Source organism: Convolutriloba macropyga, chromosome 7 (assembly GCF_964194025.1).
Source record: "Convolutriloba macropyga chromosome 7, txConMacr16.3, whole genome shotgun sequence".
In the NCBI taxonomy this organism is placed as follows: Eukaryota; Metazoa; Xenacoelomorpha; order Acoela; family Convolutidae; genus Convolutriloba; species Convolutriloba macropyga.
Window position 1 is genome coordinate 45,152,181 of NC_134474.1, and position 22,970 is coordinate 45,175,150.

A 22,970-nucleotide genomic window follows, 5' to 3' on the forward strand; every position below is an offset into this window, starting at 1 on the left:
CACCAAGTTTCTTGAAAACTAAATTTGATGACATAGAAAGTAAAAGAATTGATCAAAATTGAAACACCTGAAATGAGCGCTCTCAAATCGATTGTCAGGTTGAAAACTGTTACAATAATTATCCTGGCCGTTTGAAAGCTTAATAAGTTCTCATAGACCAAAACAACTATTGAAAAATCGAGAACAAAAAATTACAGCCAAATTGCAATTGAGACTGAAACTAAGTCAGCTAAATTTTCTTAGTTCTGATATTCAAATAAAAAGTCAAGTTAAAGATCATAATTTTTTTAAAGAAACTTACGAAATATGGACACAACTGAAGACATTATAAAACATTAATTTGTAAACTTTCGAACATTTTTATACTGGCTATAAATCCATTGCGAACAATAGATCCGAAAAACGGTAGTAAATTGCCATATGTGGACAACCCAATGCATCTTTTTACTCCGATAATAGTTTGTATAGCATCATGAGGTGATAGTAGCCAGTAGATCTTATATATACCATTATGAAGGTGCGAAAATACCATTACTGTCAGGTTGGAGCGGGGGAGGGGGGGGGGGGGGGTAACAGTTCCACTGTTTGTCAATTTGCTCGTTTTCGTTTGTTTTAAGAGACACGTGTGTACATCAAAATGCCAAGTACCATGCAGGGCAGATTCGAGGGTCTCTGTGGAAACTTCAACGGGGACTCAACAGACGACTTCACCACTTCCGATGGTCTCTTAACTGACAACCACATCACATTCGCAAAATCATTCGGAGCTTCTGCTCACTGCAAGTCTGTGGATGTCGACGTAGCCGAAATTGAGAATCCATGCGAGGTTAGAGTCTGTAACTACCCTGGTCGACACCGCATGTTATTATTGCAAGATCTTGCAAGATTCTTGCAAAAGGATGTTAATCTTTCAAAATCTTGCAATACGATGTTAATCTTGCAACATCTTGCAAGGCGATGTTAATGTTGCAAGATGTTGCGAGATTCTTGCAAGATTAACATCTAGTATACTGGCAGTTATGTTTTATGACTTCTCTATTCCCTGTTATGTGATGTCCTTATAGGAGAAACTATTGCTCATATGATTCAAGGCACTGAGATTTCTCATTGTTTGATTATAATAAATCAGTTAGGAGCCTATTAGAGTTATAAAGAAAGTCTGAAAAGCTTTTGCATAGAAAAACCTTACTAAGAAATCGGGTAAATATTCTTTAACAGGGATTAAAGAGCTTTGTATCTTAACTCATAATGAGGCAAATTAAGGTAGTATTTAATTTGAATTTAATTACTTGACTTTAGAACTTTTTTCAATGGTTGTTGATAGCAGATGTAGTCAAAAAGTGCACCCAAAACTATCTCATACTTTAATACGTACAGCTTCCTTTATCAGAAAACCAAATAAATCGGCTAATGAACCGTTTTAGGCTAATGGAGGCATCAGGTCCGCGTGGGCACATACAAAGTGTTCATACCTGCGAGAGAAGGTGTTTGGAGCCTGTGCAGCTGTGATTGGTCTGGAACCCTTCGAGTCAGACTGTCGGATGGATGCGTGTCTTTGTGACCTTGACCAGGACTGTGAGACAATCTGCACCTCACTTGAGAACTATGCCAAAATGTGTCTGGAAGCAGGCATTATAGTCCAGTGGAGGTCCAGAGAGCTATGTCGTAAGTTACATTGCCACATTTTGAACTTTTGCTGTTCGATCAAAATCTGCAACGGTTCAGTATTTTGACAAAAAATGTGCCAGGGTTTTCATTTAACTGTAATTCTAGGCGCAACATTAAGCCCTGTTTTCATGTTTCAAATGTTTCACGTCATGTGAAACGCCTGCAATTGATCAAACGCTGTGTCGTAAATCATGACGCTCAATCAACACTTCGCTGCCTATTTTCTCAACCGACAGTTCTTTAGGATCACAGCAGAGTCATATATGATTTCATTCACATTATATAATATTTCGTAGCACGACCTTTAAATGATTATTACTACCTCGGCTGAGGTGCGCGACCCACGCCAGCTCATGCCAGAGCGACTTGGGTCGCGAACTGGGGGTACCAGACTGACTTGGGTTTCAGGGAACGCTGTATCGCAAAGAAAAATGGAAGCAACTATGACACTTGTTATTTTTTTGAGAACAATAAACGTTACTCTGTTTAAATCTCCTCTCAGTGGATAAGGAAAAAATTTTTTGCCTTGACTAACAAAAACGTTAAACTCGACAACAGAGAGTATTAATTAGTTTTTAGCGTCGTTTTTTGCTCAGCACTAAAATGGGACAGTTTTTGTCACCTCGGAGTTTGTGCAGCGTGACTTCATGCAGATTTTGTAAAGGTTTGAAATTTTTTGATCTGACTGCTCAGGATCCGTAATGGTCTCTATCCCACAGTGTGAATGAGATCCAGACTCTGGAACCCACTGTAATCAGAATAACTAGACATTCCAAAGCGCCCTGGAAAAAACTTCTAGCATCTATTTAACAGAGTACTGAATAAGTGGTAAACTAGTGACTGTTTTCAGCGTACATGTGCTATGGTGTTGAGGAAGTGTTCAGCTACTGTATGGAGAAGGAGAACACGTGTCAGTTCAAGAACGAGTCCAGATTGCAGGAATTGAGACCTCTCAGCTGCAACGAGGGCTGTCAATGTGCAGATGGATTCTACAGAAATGCAGGTAGGGGAGAGATAAGCTAATTCATCAGCTGATACCATCACTAGTAGAGTCCGGAAGTATATATTGCATGAGAAACAGCTTAGCAAAAAAACTTCATTGAAAACGGTTAAGCAAACATAGCCGGCAGATTGTCGGAATAGCTGCGAAATAGACTTGCATGCTGTACAATTCAGAGTGAAGCAGATATTGATATTAATTTAAAAAAAAAACAATCGACACCGCTCAGAAAGCTATGTAAAAACATTCAGCGATAAAATCAGCAAATGACAAAAACTTTTGCTAGGGAGAGTGAAAAATGTAGTGACGCGCGCTGTTAGTGAGAGAAAGAAGTCATTCAGAAAAATTCACTCTTTCAACTTTGTACGAACAAATGCAAACCAAACATAACGTTAGACAACAAAACAAAAACAGAACCGGACAAGTCTTGACCTACAATTCAACAAATTGTCATTGACTAAACAAAAACTAAATTTAGAATGGACTTTGAATAGAATTGGATAACATTTTTAAAAAATCTGAACATGAAAATTTAAAAAACAGTAAAATTCAAATTCGCTTTGCCGCTTGTGATAAAAACCGCTAGCAAAAAAGGTAGGGAATGTTTGTTCAAACGCTTTTTTCTTAATCTGCTTTAAAGTTAAAGTGAAAAAATTGCACGCCGTAAAACCACTCATTTTTGCTCCCCCGTACCTAACTCCAAGTGCGTTTCACTACGGGGCCAGTATAAATGCAATTCCTCAGACTGATTCATGTCACTTTGTCACTTTTTTGAGACTTGTTAGACTTGCTTTCAGTCTGATTTTACAATGGTCAGACTTGGGCCAAGTGCAAAAAGAAAGTTCCGTACGGGAATGGAACCCACGCTCTCCGTCTCCCTGAACGTTCGTTCTCCTTCCTTCGCCACCGTGACTGGTGAAAGGTTGTCTTTTGCGCCGTTAATATACGATGGAAAGAAGCAAATTTCAAGTAAAAAGCGAGCAAAATGTATTACATGGGAGACTTACATTTACAATTGCCCAGTACTGATTTACACTTGGAGTTCGGTACGGGCCTCTTCTGGTTTTGGCGTGAACAAAATTATCTTTTCATTTTGACTGCAAAAATCATGAAACTGTGTGAACAGATCCTAAAAAAGGACAGAGCTGGAATAAAATTTATTTTCTTTGAACTGTAAAGAAATTCAGAACATCGCAATATAGCTACGATCTGCCGACAGCTCTGCCGCTATAAATAGTTTAGCCTGCCCCACTTCAGTTGAGCCTAATGATTATTTCAAAAATTTTGTTGTCTAGCCAGAATCCTTGACTTTTGCGGAGATCGATAGTTGTTACATTGAAAAGTCTTCCCAGTGGATTAAAACTATATAAAAGAGGTCTTGTTATAATTCGTAGTAGAAAAACAACATCACAAACTTTAATCTGTCAGTTTGAACTATGATTTTTCACTCGATTGGTTCTATTAATAGAATTAACAGAAATGTTTACGACAACAATGTTTTTGGAAATACAGGCACTTGCTCGGCATGTCAAATCAGACAATTGTTATCTGCACAAAACTGGTTCCAATTGAATTGTGATAACTAAGTGGAATCAAAATAAGAAAGACCAATCTTTCAAAATGTTATTCCAAAGGCTGTTTTTCATAACATTACGTTTAATTCAATTACTAAACTGCAACAAGCCTGTGTCATACATCAAATGATTTTGTATAGGTTTGTTCGACTAGAAAAAACAAATGGCAATTAATTGTCACAAAATTACTTTTCGAGACCTGAAAACTAGCTTCAACTTTGCATACGTTTTATTGGAAGATGTTTTTGTGTCTCAACTCTGTGGTAAGTAAACTTCATGCGTAAAAAGAAATGGCGGCTGAATTAACTCTTTCGTCATAACTCGTAAGATATGACATGTTCAATATTAATACTAATACAGTCGAATTTTTCTATGTTTCAACAACTTAGAAGATAATGGTCAAAAGAGACAAATTACAATACTATTCAAAAACTATCAAAAACTCTCAAGTAGACTGATGGAGCAAAAAACTCACAAATTGTAATTGTTCGCTTTTATTCGAGCATTGTATTTGACAATAAACTCAAATAAAAAAGGAAGACGGGAAATTTTTTTATAAGGTTTAAGAATCAATATGATTCAAGAAAAGAATTTTATCAAACCTATAGCGTGTCTAAGTAGCGTTCAGTGCATTCCATTCATTTCAAGTGACACTGGCGGCAAAAAGCCCAAACTGTTCGGCTACAATTGTACAAAAGTCTTGTGAAATTCTGCAATAATGGAAAATACTTCTTGTTGTTTTTGAGCCGGCTCTAGTTAGAACCCTGCCCTCATTTTCACCCAGAATTTTAAGCCCAGCAAAAGTGTGACGTCTGATGGAATCTCTGAAAAAACAGTTTTAGACAAAATGTCTCAAATGTTATAAAATTTAAAAAATGGAATTATCCGAAGCAAAACTAGCCCAAGGCTAATGGGAATAACAGTATCAGACAAAAAAATGTTCTGAGTAATCTTGGTATTAAGCTAAACATGTACACGTTACGCGACTCTTCAGTACACGTTACGCGACTCTGGTGACAAAAACTCTGGTGAAGTGGTTCCAGGTTTAAGTCAGAATTTCGAAGTGTCTTTAGAACAATCATGTAACATTGCTTGAAACACGCACTTCGCAATTTTTATAATCTGGCGCTGCATATACAATAATGCGGTGCTCTAAACTCTGTCATGCATAGATCTAGAATTTTAAAGTTTAACTTAAGATTCTAAACAAGGCGGCTCGTTAACGTGCGTTCGCACATGATGTTCCGACCCGAGCTCATCTACATTTTTGACTTAATTGTCAACCAAATGAAGAAATAACAAAAATAGATGTTTGAGTTTAAAACAATCGTTACACAACCTATCTACTAATTGAATAACATAATGCCATGCCTTATTACAGCGCCAATGAGATATGACCCTAAAAAGACTAGGAGACACAAAAAACAAACAAAAAACTAGCAAAAACGAAAATTTCACGGCAAAAACTGAAAATCTAAATTTAAAAGCAGAAAATAACAAGGTCAAAATGCAGTCAGATGAAACCTTAACTACTCGAAATTGCTTTCTCCTAATTGTGGATGGAAAGTTTTCTTGTTGAGACTATGTAGCAAGTCAACAAAGAGAACAACCAATGAGGCGAAATTCAAAAAGTAATCAACATTTTTTAAACCAAGAAATTTCAAAAGTCTAAAAAATCATTAGCTTTTTACTAAATAATCTTTAATAAATTACTAAAAAGTTATATTACAAAGCCAAAAAAACTGTTTTTGCGTAGACTAAGCTATAGAAACGAATTAAAAAAAAACATTAAAAAATTACAAACTATTTGCGAAAACAAACTATTGCTACCATTAAAATTATTAGCTATTATCTGAATATTACGTATTTTTAATTGAGCTCGTATTTCTACTAATTCAGCTGCAGGAATTATGCAGAGAGATTAGTAAAGTTTATTTGGGCCACATTTGTAAACCATTGCGATCTGTTACTACGCGATTGTTCTGAAAGAAGAGAAAAAGAAGCGCAAAAAATGACCACTCAAAAAACCTTTATAAAAACGCATACTGTCCAACAAACAAAGCGTCGGTGACAAATAATATCAATAGATATGTTATTTTTTGAAACACAAGAAAGTGGGCGTGACCTCTCATTGATGAAAATAAGTTACAATTTGACGAAAAGAACAACAAAAACTGAAAAGTTTGAAAAAAAAATTGAAAATATATATCATAAACTTAATGTCTAAAAGCTACGAACAGACTGCTTCGGGTAACATCATTAATTCAATTCTCAATTACCAGCTTAAGAGATTTGTCAGCAGTTTACGGCTACCTAAAGAACAAAAACAGGCAAAAACAGCAATTTCAAGAAAAAAATTGAGCGAGAAAAGTGTCGAAGGCATAAAAATGAATATTTCACTAAAAACTTTTCTATGTTCAAAAATTTATTGAACAGAAATGGGACTTTTTTGCTAAAATAATAATTTCAAAAAATCAAATATGAACAAATACATAAGAGCCACGAAATATTTGAGAAAACTCGTAGTATCAACGCCATTAAATTCATAAGCTTTCAACGGAATCCACTAAATACGAGAAATTAACCCTCCATGGGACAACAAATTTGTTTGTCATTGATATTTCATCAGAAAGACCTTACAACAAGTTATTGACGATAAAAACAACAAAGACAGGCAAAACCAAAAATTCAGTAGAAAAGTGCCAGAAGAAGGTTTCGAAGAAATTTTAAACATAAGCTCTTCTCTGAAAACTTTATCTATGATCCGTTGAACGTCTTCCTAGGCCAATGGAAACTATCGTTAATAGTATAATTTTGATAACATTTCAAAGGGATCCAAAAATAAGAAAAAGTACCCGAGAATTTAAGAAAATTATATGAAAACTAGTGGCATTTACATTTTAAAACTATTGGGTAGAAAATGAAGCTGCCGACCGGATTATTTTTGTCTGGACTTGAAGCGAAAAAAGATCTTGTAAGTACTAAGGCTGACAAACAGTTCACGGAAAAAAGTGTAGAATTGGTTAATATTAAAAAAAAAATTGAAAACCTGTTTTTAAAGTCTTAAAAGCCTTTAAACTCAAAAGCTTTCAACAGAGGTGAATAACTACGCTCAGATTTAGCGCCACGGCAGGGAAAATGTTTTTCATAAATAGATAAAAAAAATGACATCACAATAAGTCTTAAGACTATGAAAACAACAACAAAAACAGGCGAAAACCAAAACTCAGTAGAAAAGTGCGAGAAGAAAATTTCGAAGCCATTTGAACCATTAGCTTTTCTCTGAAAATTTTATCTGTGATCCACTGAATGTCTTCTTTAAGCCGATGGGATTAAAATATTGTTTGGATAATGTGTATATTATTTGGATAATATGATAACAATTCAAAAGTAACCAATAATACGAAAAGATCAAAATTTTTTTAAAAAAATTTTGAATTCTTTTGTCACTCAATTCTTTAAAGCAAGAGTTAGAAGATTAAACCGCTAACAAGATTAATTTTAGTTAGTAGAAAACAAATTAGTTATGTCAAAACTGAGACTGATTAACAGTTCACGAAAACTTTAAGATTTGTTAATGTTCAAGAAAACTTTCAAAAAATTATCTTTAAATTCTTAACAGCCATTAAATTCAATAGATTTCGACGGAAGTCAATAAACACCCTCAAATATGCTCCAATGAGAGTATAGGGATGTTTTTCATGCATAGGTGATCAATATGACATCACAAAAAATCTTATGACTATGAAAACAACAACAACAAAAACAGGCAAAAATTGAGTAAAAAAGTGCGAGAAGAAAAGGTCGAAGCCATTTAAACCGTAGGCTTTTCTCTGAAAACTTTATCTGTGATCCACTGAAGGTTTTCTTTAAGCCAATAGAAGCTGTCATTTTAGGATAATGTGATAAGATTTTAAAAGTAACGAATAATACGGAAATATCGAAAAAAATTTTAAAAATTTTTTGAAGTCTTGTGTCATTGAAGTCACATAACTAAGATTTTGAAGATAAATTTGCTAGCCAAATCAAATTTGGTTACAGTAGGCGGACGAGGGTGGGTGCTGTCCTTGCAGAGACTGACATACAATTCACGATAATAAGTTTACGATTGGTTAATTTTCGAAAAAAAAGTTTCGAAAAATTAAGTTTAAAGTCTTAACAGCTGTTAGATGTCCTCTCAAAGCACTAGATATGTTCACTTAAATGTCATTACAGATCATATTGCATTGTTTTTCATTGAGTGCTTGCCATAAGACTCCAAAAAATTAGCAAAACCAAAAACTCAGTGTCGAAGACAAAAAAAACATGAGCAATTGAAAACGATTTTTTTTCTTCCTGGGCTTCATTTGACTATAAAGGAGGTTTGTCATTAACGGAACCTCGATATGAAAAGTGAAAAGTAAAAAGAATAGAAAAGTTTTATAAAAAAGAGCTCTTAAATAGAATTGGAATTTTTTTTGATATTGAACCTCCCTATGAGACCAGAACTAGTCTTTTTTAACGCCTTTAAGTTATTAGGAATACGAAATTGGTTCACTTTTTGGCAAGAAATTTAAGTTTGAAATACTGTTTTTATAGAAAATATCTTAATTTGAAGAAAAATCACACTAAACTTCAATCCTCGATAACTCCTCGAAAAAAAACGAAAATCAAAGAAATCTTTTTAATTTTGAATTCTACGCTGGACCAGCTTTTCAATGATACCACTCACATTTCTCTGCGATGAATATATCGATCGGCCAAAACTGACTGAACAAAAAAAACCATTTGAGTATATAGTTCCTCCCCCCACAAGTGGGGTCGGAACAATTAAATGCTGCTCAAACCTCCTTCCAGTGCCTTAAGAAATTCCAAATTTTGCACAAATCTTGAATGTTTCTCAAATGAGCTCTCACCATAAGTTTTCAGATCTTATGATCGTCTGTTTAGACTTTTTGTGCGCTCGGTACTATGTCTGCGCCCGAAGCTACCTCTTATCAGACCGAGCTAGACCATTGTGCGCAGTTTTGTAGTATAAAGTAAACTTTCACGACTAAGTAATTCCAGCAGAAAATTATGAGCGTACTGGAATGCTCTCGGGGATGGTCTAATTAGAGGACATTTCGGCCTGGGCCCTCATCCTGGATGCAAAAATTTTAAAACACAGCTCTTAAAATATTATCAAAAAAGAACATTGTTAATTTCCTCTGATACACATAAGAATAAAATGCAAATGGTAGAAGAGGCAATGTAAAGTTAAGAATATAACATTATGTAAAATTATAAAATCATTGTATTACTTAACTAAAAATTTGACCTTACATTAGTAAAAAATGGCCTAAAATGCGAGCATAAAATGTTCTCACAATTTTATATGTACATCATGAAGATTTAAAAAAAATTAAAATCTAATGCTCTCAATGTCTTTGTCAAAATTAAAATCTAATGCTCTCAATGTCTTTGTCACTTGAAAATTGACAATGCATTCTTTGCATATTTTGTTTTACAAAAAGAGTACCCCGGATCACACCTACTTATTGAACTATTCTAGTAAATATTGTTGTTTTAGAGACGGGATTATGTGTTGAGTATGAGAATTGTCCTTGTTACTACACAGACGTCAATGGATTCGAGCAGTTTGTCAAGGCACGCGAGACCATCAAGATCAGGGATTGTGAATACTGGTAAAGAAGAGCATTATATTAAACAGCTGTACAATTTAGCCATTTTTAAACAATTATAAATTAGAATTATAAGCACATGGCTGGATAACATATTCTAACAACTGAATATCAACTGTGAACACAGCCAAATTTACACTAAGGTTCAATCGCATTGATGGCCATGTGTTCTATTTCGATTCTAAGAATAAAGTAAACATTTCAGAAGTAGTAGTAAAATAACCAGGCTGAGTTCTCAGACCAAGTCGAAATTTCCGGACCAAAATAAGTGGACGTTCTGGACATACTAACTTTTGGTCTGGCGCCGCAACCGGGTCCAGGTAGTTTTTGAGAATGATTGTACCTCATTGTAAATTTTGTATTTTTGTTTTTTTTGCAACAAGTAAATTAAAATTATAACCATACGGTTAAATATACTTGAAACAAAAATTATACTTCAAATCATTCAAAGAAAATAAAATGATAAACATCAACAGATTTCTTACAGAATCACACTATAAAATTTTCTTCCGATTGTTTTCTTCTTAAAAATAAAAATAACTTTTAAAAGCTCCTACTTTAGTATTCAAAGGATTTTTTCATGTGAGAGCAAAAAATCATTGAAAGTTTTCTTAACAACGTTTTCATTATTTGCCAACCGAAGCCACTGTTGTAACTTATACCATTTTTGTACGCATTGACGAGCAATCGAATTCATTCCAAAAATGCTTTTGGCATTCTGTCTAATTTTGAATTGTTGTGCTCGAATATTTTGACAAAGACTCAGATACCCGTGAAAATTTTCAGAATTTTCTGGTCTGGCTATATAATAATGAAAATTGATTAACGACATTTTTGCTATTATCAGCTCGCTTTGTCATACTTTTTGCGTAGAAAGCACACGTTTATACCCGATTTAATCGGTCGATTAAGGCGTTTTAGGTTTTATGCAGATAAATATTGAACACAGATTCCCGAAAATGATAAGTATGAAAGCACATTTTTATTTAAAAAAAACGCCTTCAGTGGAATTTGATGCCTTATTAGGTAAATTGATCTTATAGCATGAGCCATCTTTTTTAAGGTTTTATTCAGCTGCTCACCGAAACTAAGATTCCTGTCAATTTGAATAACAAGATATCTGTGATTTTTATTTGTTGTGAGAACTTCGTTTTTGTAAAAAAAAATAGATCCGAAATCAAAATTATCGCACGAGAGAAAGAATAATTCGGTTTTGTTTATATTCAAAGTTAGTTTGTTCATCCCTACATATTCTTCGGTTTTTTGTAAAATTTCCATGAAAGCTACTTTTCTGTACACAACAGACAATACTTGTGTCATCTGCGAATTGAGTTACTTTTCCGTTGTGTTTATATTAGAAGAGAAATTGTTCACATAAAAAAGAAAAATGAGTGTTCCTAAAACGGTTCCTTGTGGCACACCGTGAGTCACAATTTCACAATCAGAGAACCTCCAATTTAGTTTTACCTTTTGTCTGCGGTTGGCAAGAAATGAAAACAGTAATTATTTCGCTTCCTGGGAAAAACCATACATTTCAGATTTTTTAAGGAAAATATGCGAAATGGATTTAGGCGCTTTTGCAATGTCTAGAAAAATAGCAACAGTTTCTTTTCTTGATCTAAATTAGACGAAACTGTTTCCACCAGTTCTAAAACTGCACCTGTTGCTGACTTTTTTTTTCTGAAATCCAAATTGCTTTATTTTTAACTTTATGCTTATCAATGAAATCCATCATCTGAGTCAGAAGGAGGCGCTCAAAGATTTTTGCAAAACTCGGAGGTACATAAATTGGTCGATGGTTTGTGCTGTCTAATTTATCGCCTTTTTTGAAAGTTGGTGTTACATAGGCCAGTTTCATTTTAGTTGGGAAAAATTTCTCCTTAATGCACTCATTTAAGGCGAAGTGTAGATGTACGCCTATATCTAATTTGAAAGACTTTATGAGACGAATTGAGATTTCACCAGGTCCTGCTGCTTAGTTATTGTCCAGCGAGTCAATGATTGAATAAAATTCTTTTCTAGTCACAGCTCTGAATGTGAATTCTGGTATATTAAATTTATCAGGGTATTTACAAACATTATCCGAACCTTTGAAAACAATTAGATTAGCAAATGATCCATTTAGAGAATTGACGATATTTTTTGGTTCCCTTGAAATTTCACCATTGTCTATTCTGATTTCATCAACCTTGACATTTTTTTCACCCGTACTGCTCTTCTGTTTAATGAATTTCCATTGTTCCTTACTTGTCGGTAGTTTTTGGGAAAAAAAATTGATGCAAAAAACGTTGTGCGCCTGCCTTAATCTCCTATTAACTAAGTTTCTTAAACGCTTAAATTCTTTGTACGTCTCGCTGTCAGGACTTTTTTCCCTTTTTTGAACAAAAAATGTTTTTGGGCAATCAAATGCTTCAATTCTTGTGTTAACCAGGGCTTAGAATTCTTAAAATTTTGCAATCCATATAATCTAAAATAGAGATTGCATCAAGCCGACGCCCCTACCTAATACTTTATAAGTATTATTGTGCTAGTTCGTGACATTTGGCGGAAAATAGTTGGTGTAATTACCAATTAGAATAACACTTCATTTGACGCCATTTTTCACAACTTAAGCTCTAAACACTCTTATTGAGATACGATCTACTTATTTTGACAAGGAGGCAGGAACAGACCCATTGCAGATTATACTAATCAAAGCCCACGCATTTATGAATGATTCTACGTGAAAGAAAAGTACGTGAACAATTGATTACAAAAAAAGGACACTTGCGTCATTTATATCAAACATCAACGTGTGACTATAAACCCCGTTTGAGGTATCCCTATTGGTCGATGAATAAAAAAACTTGCAAGAATCTTGCAAGGCAATTTTGCAAAAGAATGCATACCGGTACCAAGATTCTTGCAAAATTCTTACAAGTTCTTTATTCACTTGCAAGATTCTTGCAAGATTTTCAATTTACTTGCAAGACGTGTTGCAAATTTTTCTATTCAGCAATTTTTTGTTTGGCAGTGCGCTAGCTTTTGCATGAGCCTTTGTAACTTCTCTGACGACTGAAGTCGAGCTCAGACAGAAGTTACCTTTGATTAGACCGTACCAGGCCGAAGGGACACCTGATCAGAAAAATTCTAGACCATTGTCGAGATTTTTGTGCCCTCAAAGAATTCGAGCGCACGTGACGCAAGTGTTTGCTCGAATATGTTCTGATCAATAGCGTCTTAAGGTCTGGGACCTCAACTTGGGTAATTTGACCACAAAGAACCAAAATGCAATAAAAATCAATGCTCCTTTTCTACAGTACCTGTTGGATGGGTGAGATGAAATGCGGAAGAGATGAGAAGTGCTGCGAGAGGGGATTCCTCTGTGGGTCCCAGTGTCTCTCCAACCACCTCAAGTGTGATGGAATATGCGATGGGGAGGTCATAGATGGGGAATGCTGTGACGAACCTAAAGGAGAATGCTTCAGTAAGTTGTTGCACCCCTCGGATGTACTCTGCTTTTTGTATTCCCTTCCCTCAACCCCCACCCACCCCCCCCCCCCCCCGCCCCCACCCCCCCCCCCCCCCGCCCCCACCCCCCCCCCCCCCAGACGCTCGTGCATATTTTTACATAATGATTTACTATGTAATGGCACGTGCTCTGTAACTGGGGGGGGGGGGGGCATAACGTACTGGGGGTGGGGCACAAACGGAAAAGATCCAAAATTGCAATGGGTTGCTCTATACCATGCGGGCGGTATGTTAGTTTGAAAAATAGCACTCTAAAACTTAAATGAGGTGAACATAAATAATTTCAGATAAGACGTGCAACTGTGACGAGTTCTGCTGTGGAGACAGTCCCTCTGACTGTTACACGTTGGAGGAACAGTGCGATGGGGTCAACAACTGTCCCGGAGGACAAGATGAGAAAAACTGCGGTTCGTTCCTTTATCCATCCGAATCTATTCTGCTCAGCTTCCCTCAGTAAAATTTTTTAAAAGTTTTTATAAGTTTTGGTTTTTGCCCTTCTTTCTGCATTTGAAACGGCGATGGTACATTGTTGAACAGTGACAACATCAGATCATGTTTCAAGACGCTTTATCTAGTATTTCAAGACGATTTATCTCATAAAGTATTTAGCCAAATTTAGTTCATTCTTTTTCCACAATTTAAGTTGTAGGCCAGTGCTAGTCAGTGCCGAGTTTGCTCGAATTTGACTCATCGGCATCGGAGCTATTCACATTTGAAAATTTTCCCCATGTATTAAGATAGGCTATAGAATTTAATAGGGAGCCCTATTTCACCACCCTTCATTTATATGCAAACTATGTATCTAACCAACGTCTATCTTTTCGCTGAGTTTCATTCTGATATCTTTTGTTTAGTTTTTAAGTAATTGCTTAAAAAATTGTATGTTTCAGGCCCAAAATTTTGATATAACTGGAAAATGAAAATTTGAATTTTAGTTCATTTCACTTTACTTGTACTTGTTTTTTATTCTGTATTGACAAATTAGTCATCACAATGCAATATGATCCGGCTTTTAAATTTTTTCAAGTACTAATTATTTCAGAACGAAAAGTTGTTTTTGAAAAACGGTATAGATGTAATTCATTTGGAGATTATTTTATTGATATTGATTCTTACCATAAAAATGTAAAAATTACTTACAGTATATAAATATAGTTTGTTATTTTGTTTTAAATGTTTAGTGAGTTCATAACTCTGTAAATATAAATTTTCTTCGCGCTCTGTTATCTTTACTTTGTCCTTAAAACTTGTTTTGGTCAGTTGGTCAGCGAATCAAACTTCTCGATATATAGTTCGTTTTTACTGAGATAGAAAATAATATCGCTGACATAGAAAAACCTTAACACTTAGTTGAATATCTTAAGGTCGGCCAAAAATGATATAATGCGTGAGATTACTTGAAAATAGATAATTGAAATTAACAACAAACATATGAACAAATAATTTTAAAAAGTTCTGGAATATATTGACAAATCATAAGTTTTCTAAAACTTAAATTAATTCAGCAAGCTAGGTGAGGCTTCAGCATGGGTTGGATGTCATATTTAAGACTGGTTACAACCAATGGCGGGATTTTTGTTTTGAAGTAGGTTTTCTGTTATCTCTGCTTAAAGAATACGATAAAAACTGTTTACAAAACTTTTTCTTGCTTTGAATATTTCATTTATTAAGTATTTTTGTGCAGAAAGACGTCTTGTAAATCTTGTTCCTTTTTTGGATTTTCCTATGAATTTGAAGATTTCCATTTAAAAAGATAGTTTAGATAATTGACAAAAATTTTGAAAAATTTTCAAAAATTGTAATTTTTATTTCAGCGATTAAGTCGAATTAGTGGCTACTGTAATCAGCTGACTCTCCAACTAAATAGATAAAATCAACTGTACATTGAAACGCCCTAATCTCCTATCCTCCAAAAGATTGTTGGGTATTTGCAAAAAGGCAGGGAAAAAGTGGAGAAATTTCATAACTGGTAGTTTCTTTTATTTTACACTAATTTTTGGCCAAGTCGCCAAAATTGTGGTTATCCTGTCTTTGTAAATGAGCAAAATTGGAAGAAACTTTATTGGCAAAAAGCAGACTGTCGTTAAGAATGGCTTCTCGTCATATTATTTGATGGTCGTTAAACATCGTTAGGTCATACCCTTTTAGAAAGTAATAATATTCGCAGTTGCTTTCATCATTGAGTCAAAACTGATTGAGTGGAGTAAGAATAAAAAAGTTTCTTTCAGTTTTTTATTCCAATTTTTTTTTTGAAATCAACTCTTTCTTGAATTAATACTTTGCTTGATATTCCACAATGATAAACTGTGAACGGATTGTTGAGAATCCACTTAAAACTGAAAAATGTGAGATTATTCTCTTTTACAGCTTTTGATAGGTTGTCTAACATATGAAAAACTGCTTTTATTGTCGTTGTGATCAGAGTCTGAATTTGTTTCTATTCAATTTTCCTCGTTTCAACTATGCCACGTGCATGAAAAGTTGGGTCCCACCAAGGTCGCACAATTTCCAAAAATTTTATATTGCTACCGAATGCCAACAACTTGATTGTCAGGGTTTTCTTGTATAACGCTTTGCAAAATATTTGTTTATTCAATAAGTTTAAAAAACTTGAAAACTATATAGTGGCGAATGGCTATGGTTTTTCTTATCATAGGGTTTTGTCTAAATGCCTCCCCGGTTTCATCAGAACGCAATTCCTAGATTACGGTCTGATCAGAGGTCTTTTTATGTTTGGAACCCGGTTTATCAATTCAACGAGCCAAAAGTACCTCCCTAAAACTATTGCTTTGATAATTTGCTGTAGCTCGTTTCGGCGAGTATTTTAACCTTCTACATATTTGTTTCCTGTTTCTAGGTTGTTACTGTCCCCCTGGGTACTCAGTGTGTGAGTCATTGAACTACAACTACCAGCAGGGGTGTCCTCCTTGCTTCAGAGAGAGTGACATATGTGATGGGACATGTGACTGTCCAGAGAACACACCTGGTCAATGCCACGATGAAAAGTGAGCCAATTTCAAAAAAATGATTTTTTATCAATTGCTGTCTCACCTCTTCATGTTTTAAGACCCGTATTCAGAATTTCACCAGTGGCTAATTTTTGGAGCCATATTGAAGTATCGCCAGGCCATTGATTCAACTAATTAATTGTCAGCTATTAAAAACCCACGCGGTCAATGTACAATGCAAGATATTTGAGAATCTTATTGCATATAGTTGAAATAAAAGACAAAAATACAGAAAATGCATTTCTCTTTCGCATATTTATGCTGTTTCAATTAAACGAATATCCACTTATTTTTTTCCCCAAAATTTTCTAGCTCAGTCTTATAATAAATTTGTCGAAACAAAATTTCCAAAACAAAATTGAGAAAAATCGCCAAAATAAGTATCTGGGATCCTTTTTGCTAGCAAGCGGAAACTATCTGCATAGCACAGAAGAGCTGAACCCAAATCTCGTAAGAAAATTTGTCCCCTGATGATAACTTAATTCGTAATTGATCCATGCCAAATTTGTTAGGGTCCAAAAATTTTATAATTGCAATATAATTGGTTCTCAAAAACACAAGGTTCTCAAAAGCATTTCTATTCTTGTATGTTCTTATTTCAAATTTGCTAAACTATTTGACTATAAATACATCAAAAATCAAGAAAAAAATTACGAACAATTTAAATATATACAAAAAACAGGGTTTAATTAACGGTTCAGATAGAATAAAACCGATTCAGTAATTATTTAATATCCCGTAATTACGCGAGAAATTATTTGCAAAAAAGTTTCTGAAATATTAAAATAAGCAATGTGTTTATGCTCAACAGATGACAGGTTCAGCTGGCGAATTGGCAAATAGGAAAAGATCGAAATCATTGAGTTTTCTGTTGATATCGAATTGTTATATCGATGCAAAAATTTGCGAACTGATAACTGAGAAAAATTTAACTACTATGAATGAAGATTAAAAGTTGTTCTTCTATTTTTAAATTCACAAGCCTTCAGTTTACAGGCTTTTTTAAGAGCATTTTATTAAGACAACTAAACTAAAATCAAGTGGAGCACTGTTGCTAGCTTTGAAGTCTAGACAAAATAATTGTTTGGAATGATTTCCCCCAGTTAACTTCATACTTTATTGTTTCGACATTGATTAGCTTCAAAGAACACGATTTTAGTAGATAAAAGTGACAAGTTACCGTTGACTGCAGTCAAAGTCAAGTTTTTTCAATTCTTTGTTATTTTTTTCCTTTAGCATTCATTTCTAACCGTATAAACTTGCAAAAAATACTCCAAGAAGCCTCTAACTAGTTTGTTCAGACAGAATATAGCAGTTTTATTAATTCAGATTTACTATTTAAGTTTAGAACTGATTTTCTGGCACGTATAAGCCAGAACACTTAACATTTCGCTTGTTTTGGTCCACCCAAATTTCGACAATTAAAAATTGTAACTGACAGAATGTTTGTTTTGCTGATTTGTTTTTTTCTCTCTTTATTGAACTGCAAAGCAAGTTGATTCAAATACGTTTCAAATATCCAAAAAATATAAGATGATAAAAGAAATAGATGTCAAGAAATTGGTTTCATTTCTGTAATCCATTTGACTGAGAGGTAAAATAAACGACAACCTATCGATTTCATATACTCGATAGGAAAATGACTTTTTGTTTTTAACTTTTCTCTGAAGAAAGTTTTTGTTCATACATTTTCTCAGAACTTTTCTTCACGTCTTCATAAGAGGTATCAATGTTCAAACAACCCACCGTAAGACCATTGAAGTACTTTTGTAAAAAAAAACTAAACTATTTTCAAAAAACTTTAAGCTCTAGTTTCTAGTGTTTTTCCCAAAAAAGAATGAAACAATTATCCATATTTCATCTTCTTATTGTCTCTAGTTTGGCGAACTTTAATTGCAGGCACACCCTACTACTATTGTTCCTTTATCTATCTAAATACACGACAGAGGCTTCATTTTGCTTATTTTACTCTACTATAACTTTAAATTGGGAGTAAGCAAAAATGTTTTGTGAAAACAATTTTGTAGCAGCTTTCTAACCTCTTAATCCAGGCGGGAAAAAAGAAAAAACAACATATTCAAAAACATTATTTTTATGACAATTATTTACGTTCAGGTAGAGTGTACGTAGGATCGTAACTAATGAGCTCCAACATCAGCGATTGATAGTTTAGGCATGAAATTTTTATGAGGTGATTTAAAAAGAAGGCAATCTAATTAGAGACAATATATCAGCTGTGATCGTCTAACAACTTTCAAATACAATGAAAATCTAGACAGGAAAACTATCAATCAATTTTTTATAATGCTTGTTACGAGAAAGGGAGAGCGGAATCTGACAGTTAAAACGGTTTATTTCTACTTTCTAAAAGATTCGTATCCTTTACTGAAGGTTGAATGATTTGGCATGTAATAACTAAATTTTAGTGGGAATTTTACTGTTATCGTATGTAATTGTATCTTACAGACTGGAAACATTGTCTTCATTTAACTCTTAATGTGAAAAGAACTATATAAAAAAAGCAGTGTACAGGGATCAAGCTAGCTTTTTCCATTTCTTGTAACATTTAAGTATGGAACCTTAAATCTCACCATACTTTCAAGAGGAAGGGATAAAATGTTAAGCAACTGAAATTGACGAACCATTTATTGCGAAACAGAGACCTGAAAGAATTCTTCTGCGATTGACTGCAGATTGAGTTCAGTCGTAAATAGTACCGTGCCACGATCTGCGGGTAGCTGAATGCAACGTAGAACCTGCAGGTTGTCACTAAAATCCCCAATACTTTAATGAAATTAGGGCTTTACAGAATCTTCACTTTTAGTCAAATGCCGAAAACTTTACGGTTTGTATCAAATATTGGATCAAATTCTCCAAATCCGGGAAGTCAATATGCAGAAACCAAAGTGAGATTTTGGTCGCCACTGGGGAATATTAAGTTAAATATATGCCGGATTTGGTAGTGGCAATAGTACATAGAGGGTGGCTATAAACGCTTAAGAGCGAATATTCATTATTCTGTGTTCAGGTAAACATCACCTTATATAGTGTAAATATAGGCTTCCAGCCAAAACCTTTATAGGCAGGAAATGACTCAGACCATCAAACCGACCTAAAAAGCAAAATTCCGGGAAATACGAATTGCCTTTCTTATTATATTTCCCAAGAATTTTGGCGATTTGACAGACATATACTGAGTAAGTTTTTTTATTCAACATAACATAGCATCAGGGTTTTAGTATCAATAGAATATAATGAACCAACCAATAGGTGTAATACTAGGCTTAAATCCTTGTGCCGCAATGACTTTTGCCTAGATTCTCTGTTTATTGTTTTTAAGGGTCGCCGAGTTATTTTGACTGATCGATTGAGCGCGAGGCTCTTAATAGTTTAACTGAATTTACTTGGCAGCGTTTGCTTGATTTATCCAGCAAGAGGCCCAGATTCATTGTTGCTTTTTGACTGTGGTTCTTCAGTCGGTGAACAGCTGAAGGGTAATCCCAGCTGTATCAGTTGATTATAAATACTAGCGGGAATTGATATACATAGGACCTCATTTGAGACTGACTTAGTTGGTTAGTTATAGTTCCAAGCTTGTGGTTGCTCGTGTTAGACTTAGTAAAGTTATTGTTATTTCGTTCAATGTAACAGAGCATGCTACCAGATGCTAAATGAATTGTTGCAGTACGAGATTTCTATTGTTAAGAAGAAGACGAACCCCCTACCGAAAAACCTACCCTTCTATTTGAGAGTTCTGGGCGCTTTTATTTGCTCGTGATAGGCTGCCTAACCAAAATTCAGATTACTCCTATGTATATTCCGTTTCTTAACTGCGAATAGTGACAGAAATTGAAACATCAAATTAATAAAAAAAAACCTGCTACTTATTATGAAAACAATGAGAACAATTTTTTATGCAGGTCGTCGCAGCGTCATGTATATCAGAAATCCTCTTCTGAAAAAATAGACTAAGCAAAATACCTTTCTTTTATGAGAGTTAAAAATTTTACGTTAGAAAGTTCCGGTGAAAGCAAAGTAAGCAGAAGTAAAAGTAAGCCATCACAAAAGCAAGCCGAAAGTTATGTAATAGTTATGTAATCTATCAGATATAACTCATTGCTAACCGTTGCAACCAAGACTGCGCATAGTAATATAATGTATAATGTAATCCAATGCACCAAAGAGACAAAAGTACCAATGCACCAAAGAGTAAAGTCTTTTTTGATATCTAAAGGTTACTTGCCTCAGTGCACCTCCGTCCATGGCGACGCCTCTCATCTGCTGTGGGATGTAATCTGGAAACTGCGGGCCGTTTATTGCGGCGAAGCAGCAACGCACGGGAAGCACGCCAACCGGCCCTCCAGGAGCAATTTTTCGGCTTACTTGACCTCATTTTCAAAATTCGGCTTGCTTGCCTATCGGTTTGATTGACCACCACCATAAATTCCAGTAATTAGCAGTTTTGGCTGCTTGTTTGATTTTTTTCTTTATTATTTCTTTGTAAAATGTATTGTTTACTCATCTCTTAAAAATTGACTTTACATAATTTAGAGACTGCTGTCCAGACAGTTACTACCAGTGCCCCAGCCCATCCGGACTTGTAGAGTGCTACCCAGATAGCCAAGTCTGCGATGGTAACTGTGACTGTTTCAACTGTCTAGACGAATCGGACTGTTGCACGAACGAGTGTACAAGTTCCAGCGAGTATCAATGTGACTTCAGTAGGGCTAATTTGTTGGGTTCACCAGGGGCGAGCGAATGTCCGTGTTTGGAACTGGGATGTGGGTTCTGTAGCTCTGGCTTGCACAATAACTGTACGAGTGGAGAACTAAATCGCTACTGCGAAATTGATGGTTTGTTTAGATTTACTCAAAGTTTCAAACATTTTTGTTTTGGTTGTCTCAATAATGGTGTAAGAATTACTTAGTGGGCCATTAATCTTTTTCTGATTGTATCTGCAAGCTGATGGCTTAGATACATTTGTATTCATTTTTCAAGTCGAAAATTGGAAGTTTTTCTATTGTTTGTTTCTAATGGTGCTGAGGACAATGTTCAAATTAGATCAAATATTGAGATAACTTTAATTATTTAGTGCAACAGAACAAAAAATTGTTTCAAAAAGATTTTTTAAACCATCTGCTTCTACTTGAAAACTAAATTTGGTTAAAACTATTACCTATGACAGTTACATAATAATGACACACGTTGAACAACAATTGCACTGTAGCTGCAATATTGTATGTTATAAATGTATACTATAGATATAGCTACATATTTCATCTTCTCAAAATCTGAGAGTGCGATCGTTCATCAGCTGATGTTGTTATCTGACTTTTTTTTATGTTGATGACGTCATTTAACAAAGAGCAATGAGATGAGTTTGCGTGATTTGAAATTGAATTGAGTATTGAGTGCTCCAGATAATGAAAGCTGCAAATATTTCAAACTGCAACAAAAAACAAGGAACCAAACTATTGTTTTTTTTCCAAATATATGTTGTACATCCCGGAAACAACTTAATCAATTCATTTAAGTGATTTTTCATACTCTACGTCCTAGAGTTCTTTAGCACCAATTTTGACAACTTGACCTCTATAAGTCTATTTGTCAGAAACTACTGTAGATTTGTAGACAAAATACATTTCCTCGGATTTTCAAACCCTCGAAAACTTAGAAAACAATTTCCACCAGTTTCAACTAGTTTTTTCTTAACATTTTCCAACAAAAAATTTTGATTGTCCTTTGAGATCTGTCCTTAGAGTTAACAATGAATTGCCTGAGCAACCTTCTTCAGATTATTTCGTTATTTTCAATCATACCTCTTTCTCAGTTATCGAACTTCACGCAAAATTAGATCAGCAGATATTACTCTATATCGTTCAATTTGTTGGGCAGAAAACCTCTCACTTCTGTTTTCCGAACGGTTGGCAAATTGAAATAAGTTTCTGAATTTGTTGTTCTGATTCATCAAAAATTAGGATTTTTTAAGTGTCGAAATTCAAAAACTGTATGTAATCATAGCCAAGAAAGTATTGCATCGCAAAATTTGTTCAAAAATAGCTCCTTGACCTTGCAGGAGAGCATCTAGTTTTAACATTTGAAAATTGACAATATTTTGACAACTTTTTTCCCCTCAATTTTTCTGCTGGAGTTAATTAAAACGTTCTTGAAAAATGTAGTAGTTTTTTGTAAGGTAAAGAAACTTTAGAGCACAAGAGCCGTAGTGAACTGGAGTTGAATGAAAATTAACTTTTTTGAATACGTCAATCAATTAATTTTTTTAGTATTTCCCATGTCGTTGTTTTTTCGCAAGTTAGCAAAATTTGCCGAGATCAGTGACAAGACGAAAATCACTGGCCAAATGGCGCTTTTCCGTCGATTTCGTCATGTCCCTTAATGCGCAATCTAGTGACAATAGCAATGCAAAATATGACGATTAATCCCCCGAATAGCGCCTTGTGTTTCGCACGGCATTGTACCATTCTTTTGCAATCTCAGTGGTTACGTTTTGTCAAAAATTGTTCCATTGATATGTTGTTGCGCTTGGTTA

General features: G+C 34.6%; 1 protein-coding gene across 1 annotated transcript in view; it reads left to right on the forward strand.

Moving 5' to 3' along the window:
• Positions 1-22,970, forward strand: part of LOC142343046 (uncharacterized) — a 174,991-nt gene that overhangs the window by 85,779 nt on the left and 66,242 nt on the right. The window contains exons 23-30 of the mRNA XM_075394732.1: positions 618-826; positions 1,425-1,665; positions 2,519-2,671; positions 9,791-9,905; positions 13,202-13,368; positions 13,700-13,819; positions 16,270-16,417; positions 20,972-21,346. Of these exons, the coding sequence (XP_075250847.1) occupies positions 618-826; positions 1,425-1,665; positions 2,519-2,671; positions 9,791-9,905; positions 13,202-13,368; positions 13,700-13,819; positions 16,270-16,417; positions 20,972-21,346 (1,528 nt within the window). The remainder of the gene's footprint in view (positions 1-617; positions 827-1,424; positions 1,666-2,518; positions 2,672-9,790; positions 9,906-13,201; positions 13,369-13,699; positions 13,820-16,269; positions 16,418-20,971; positions 21,347-22,970) is intronic.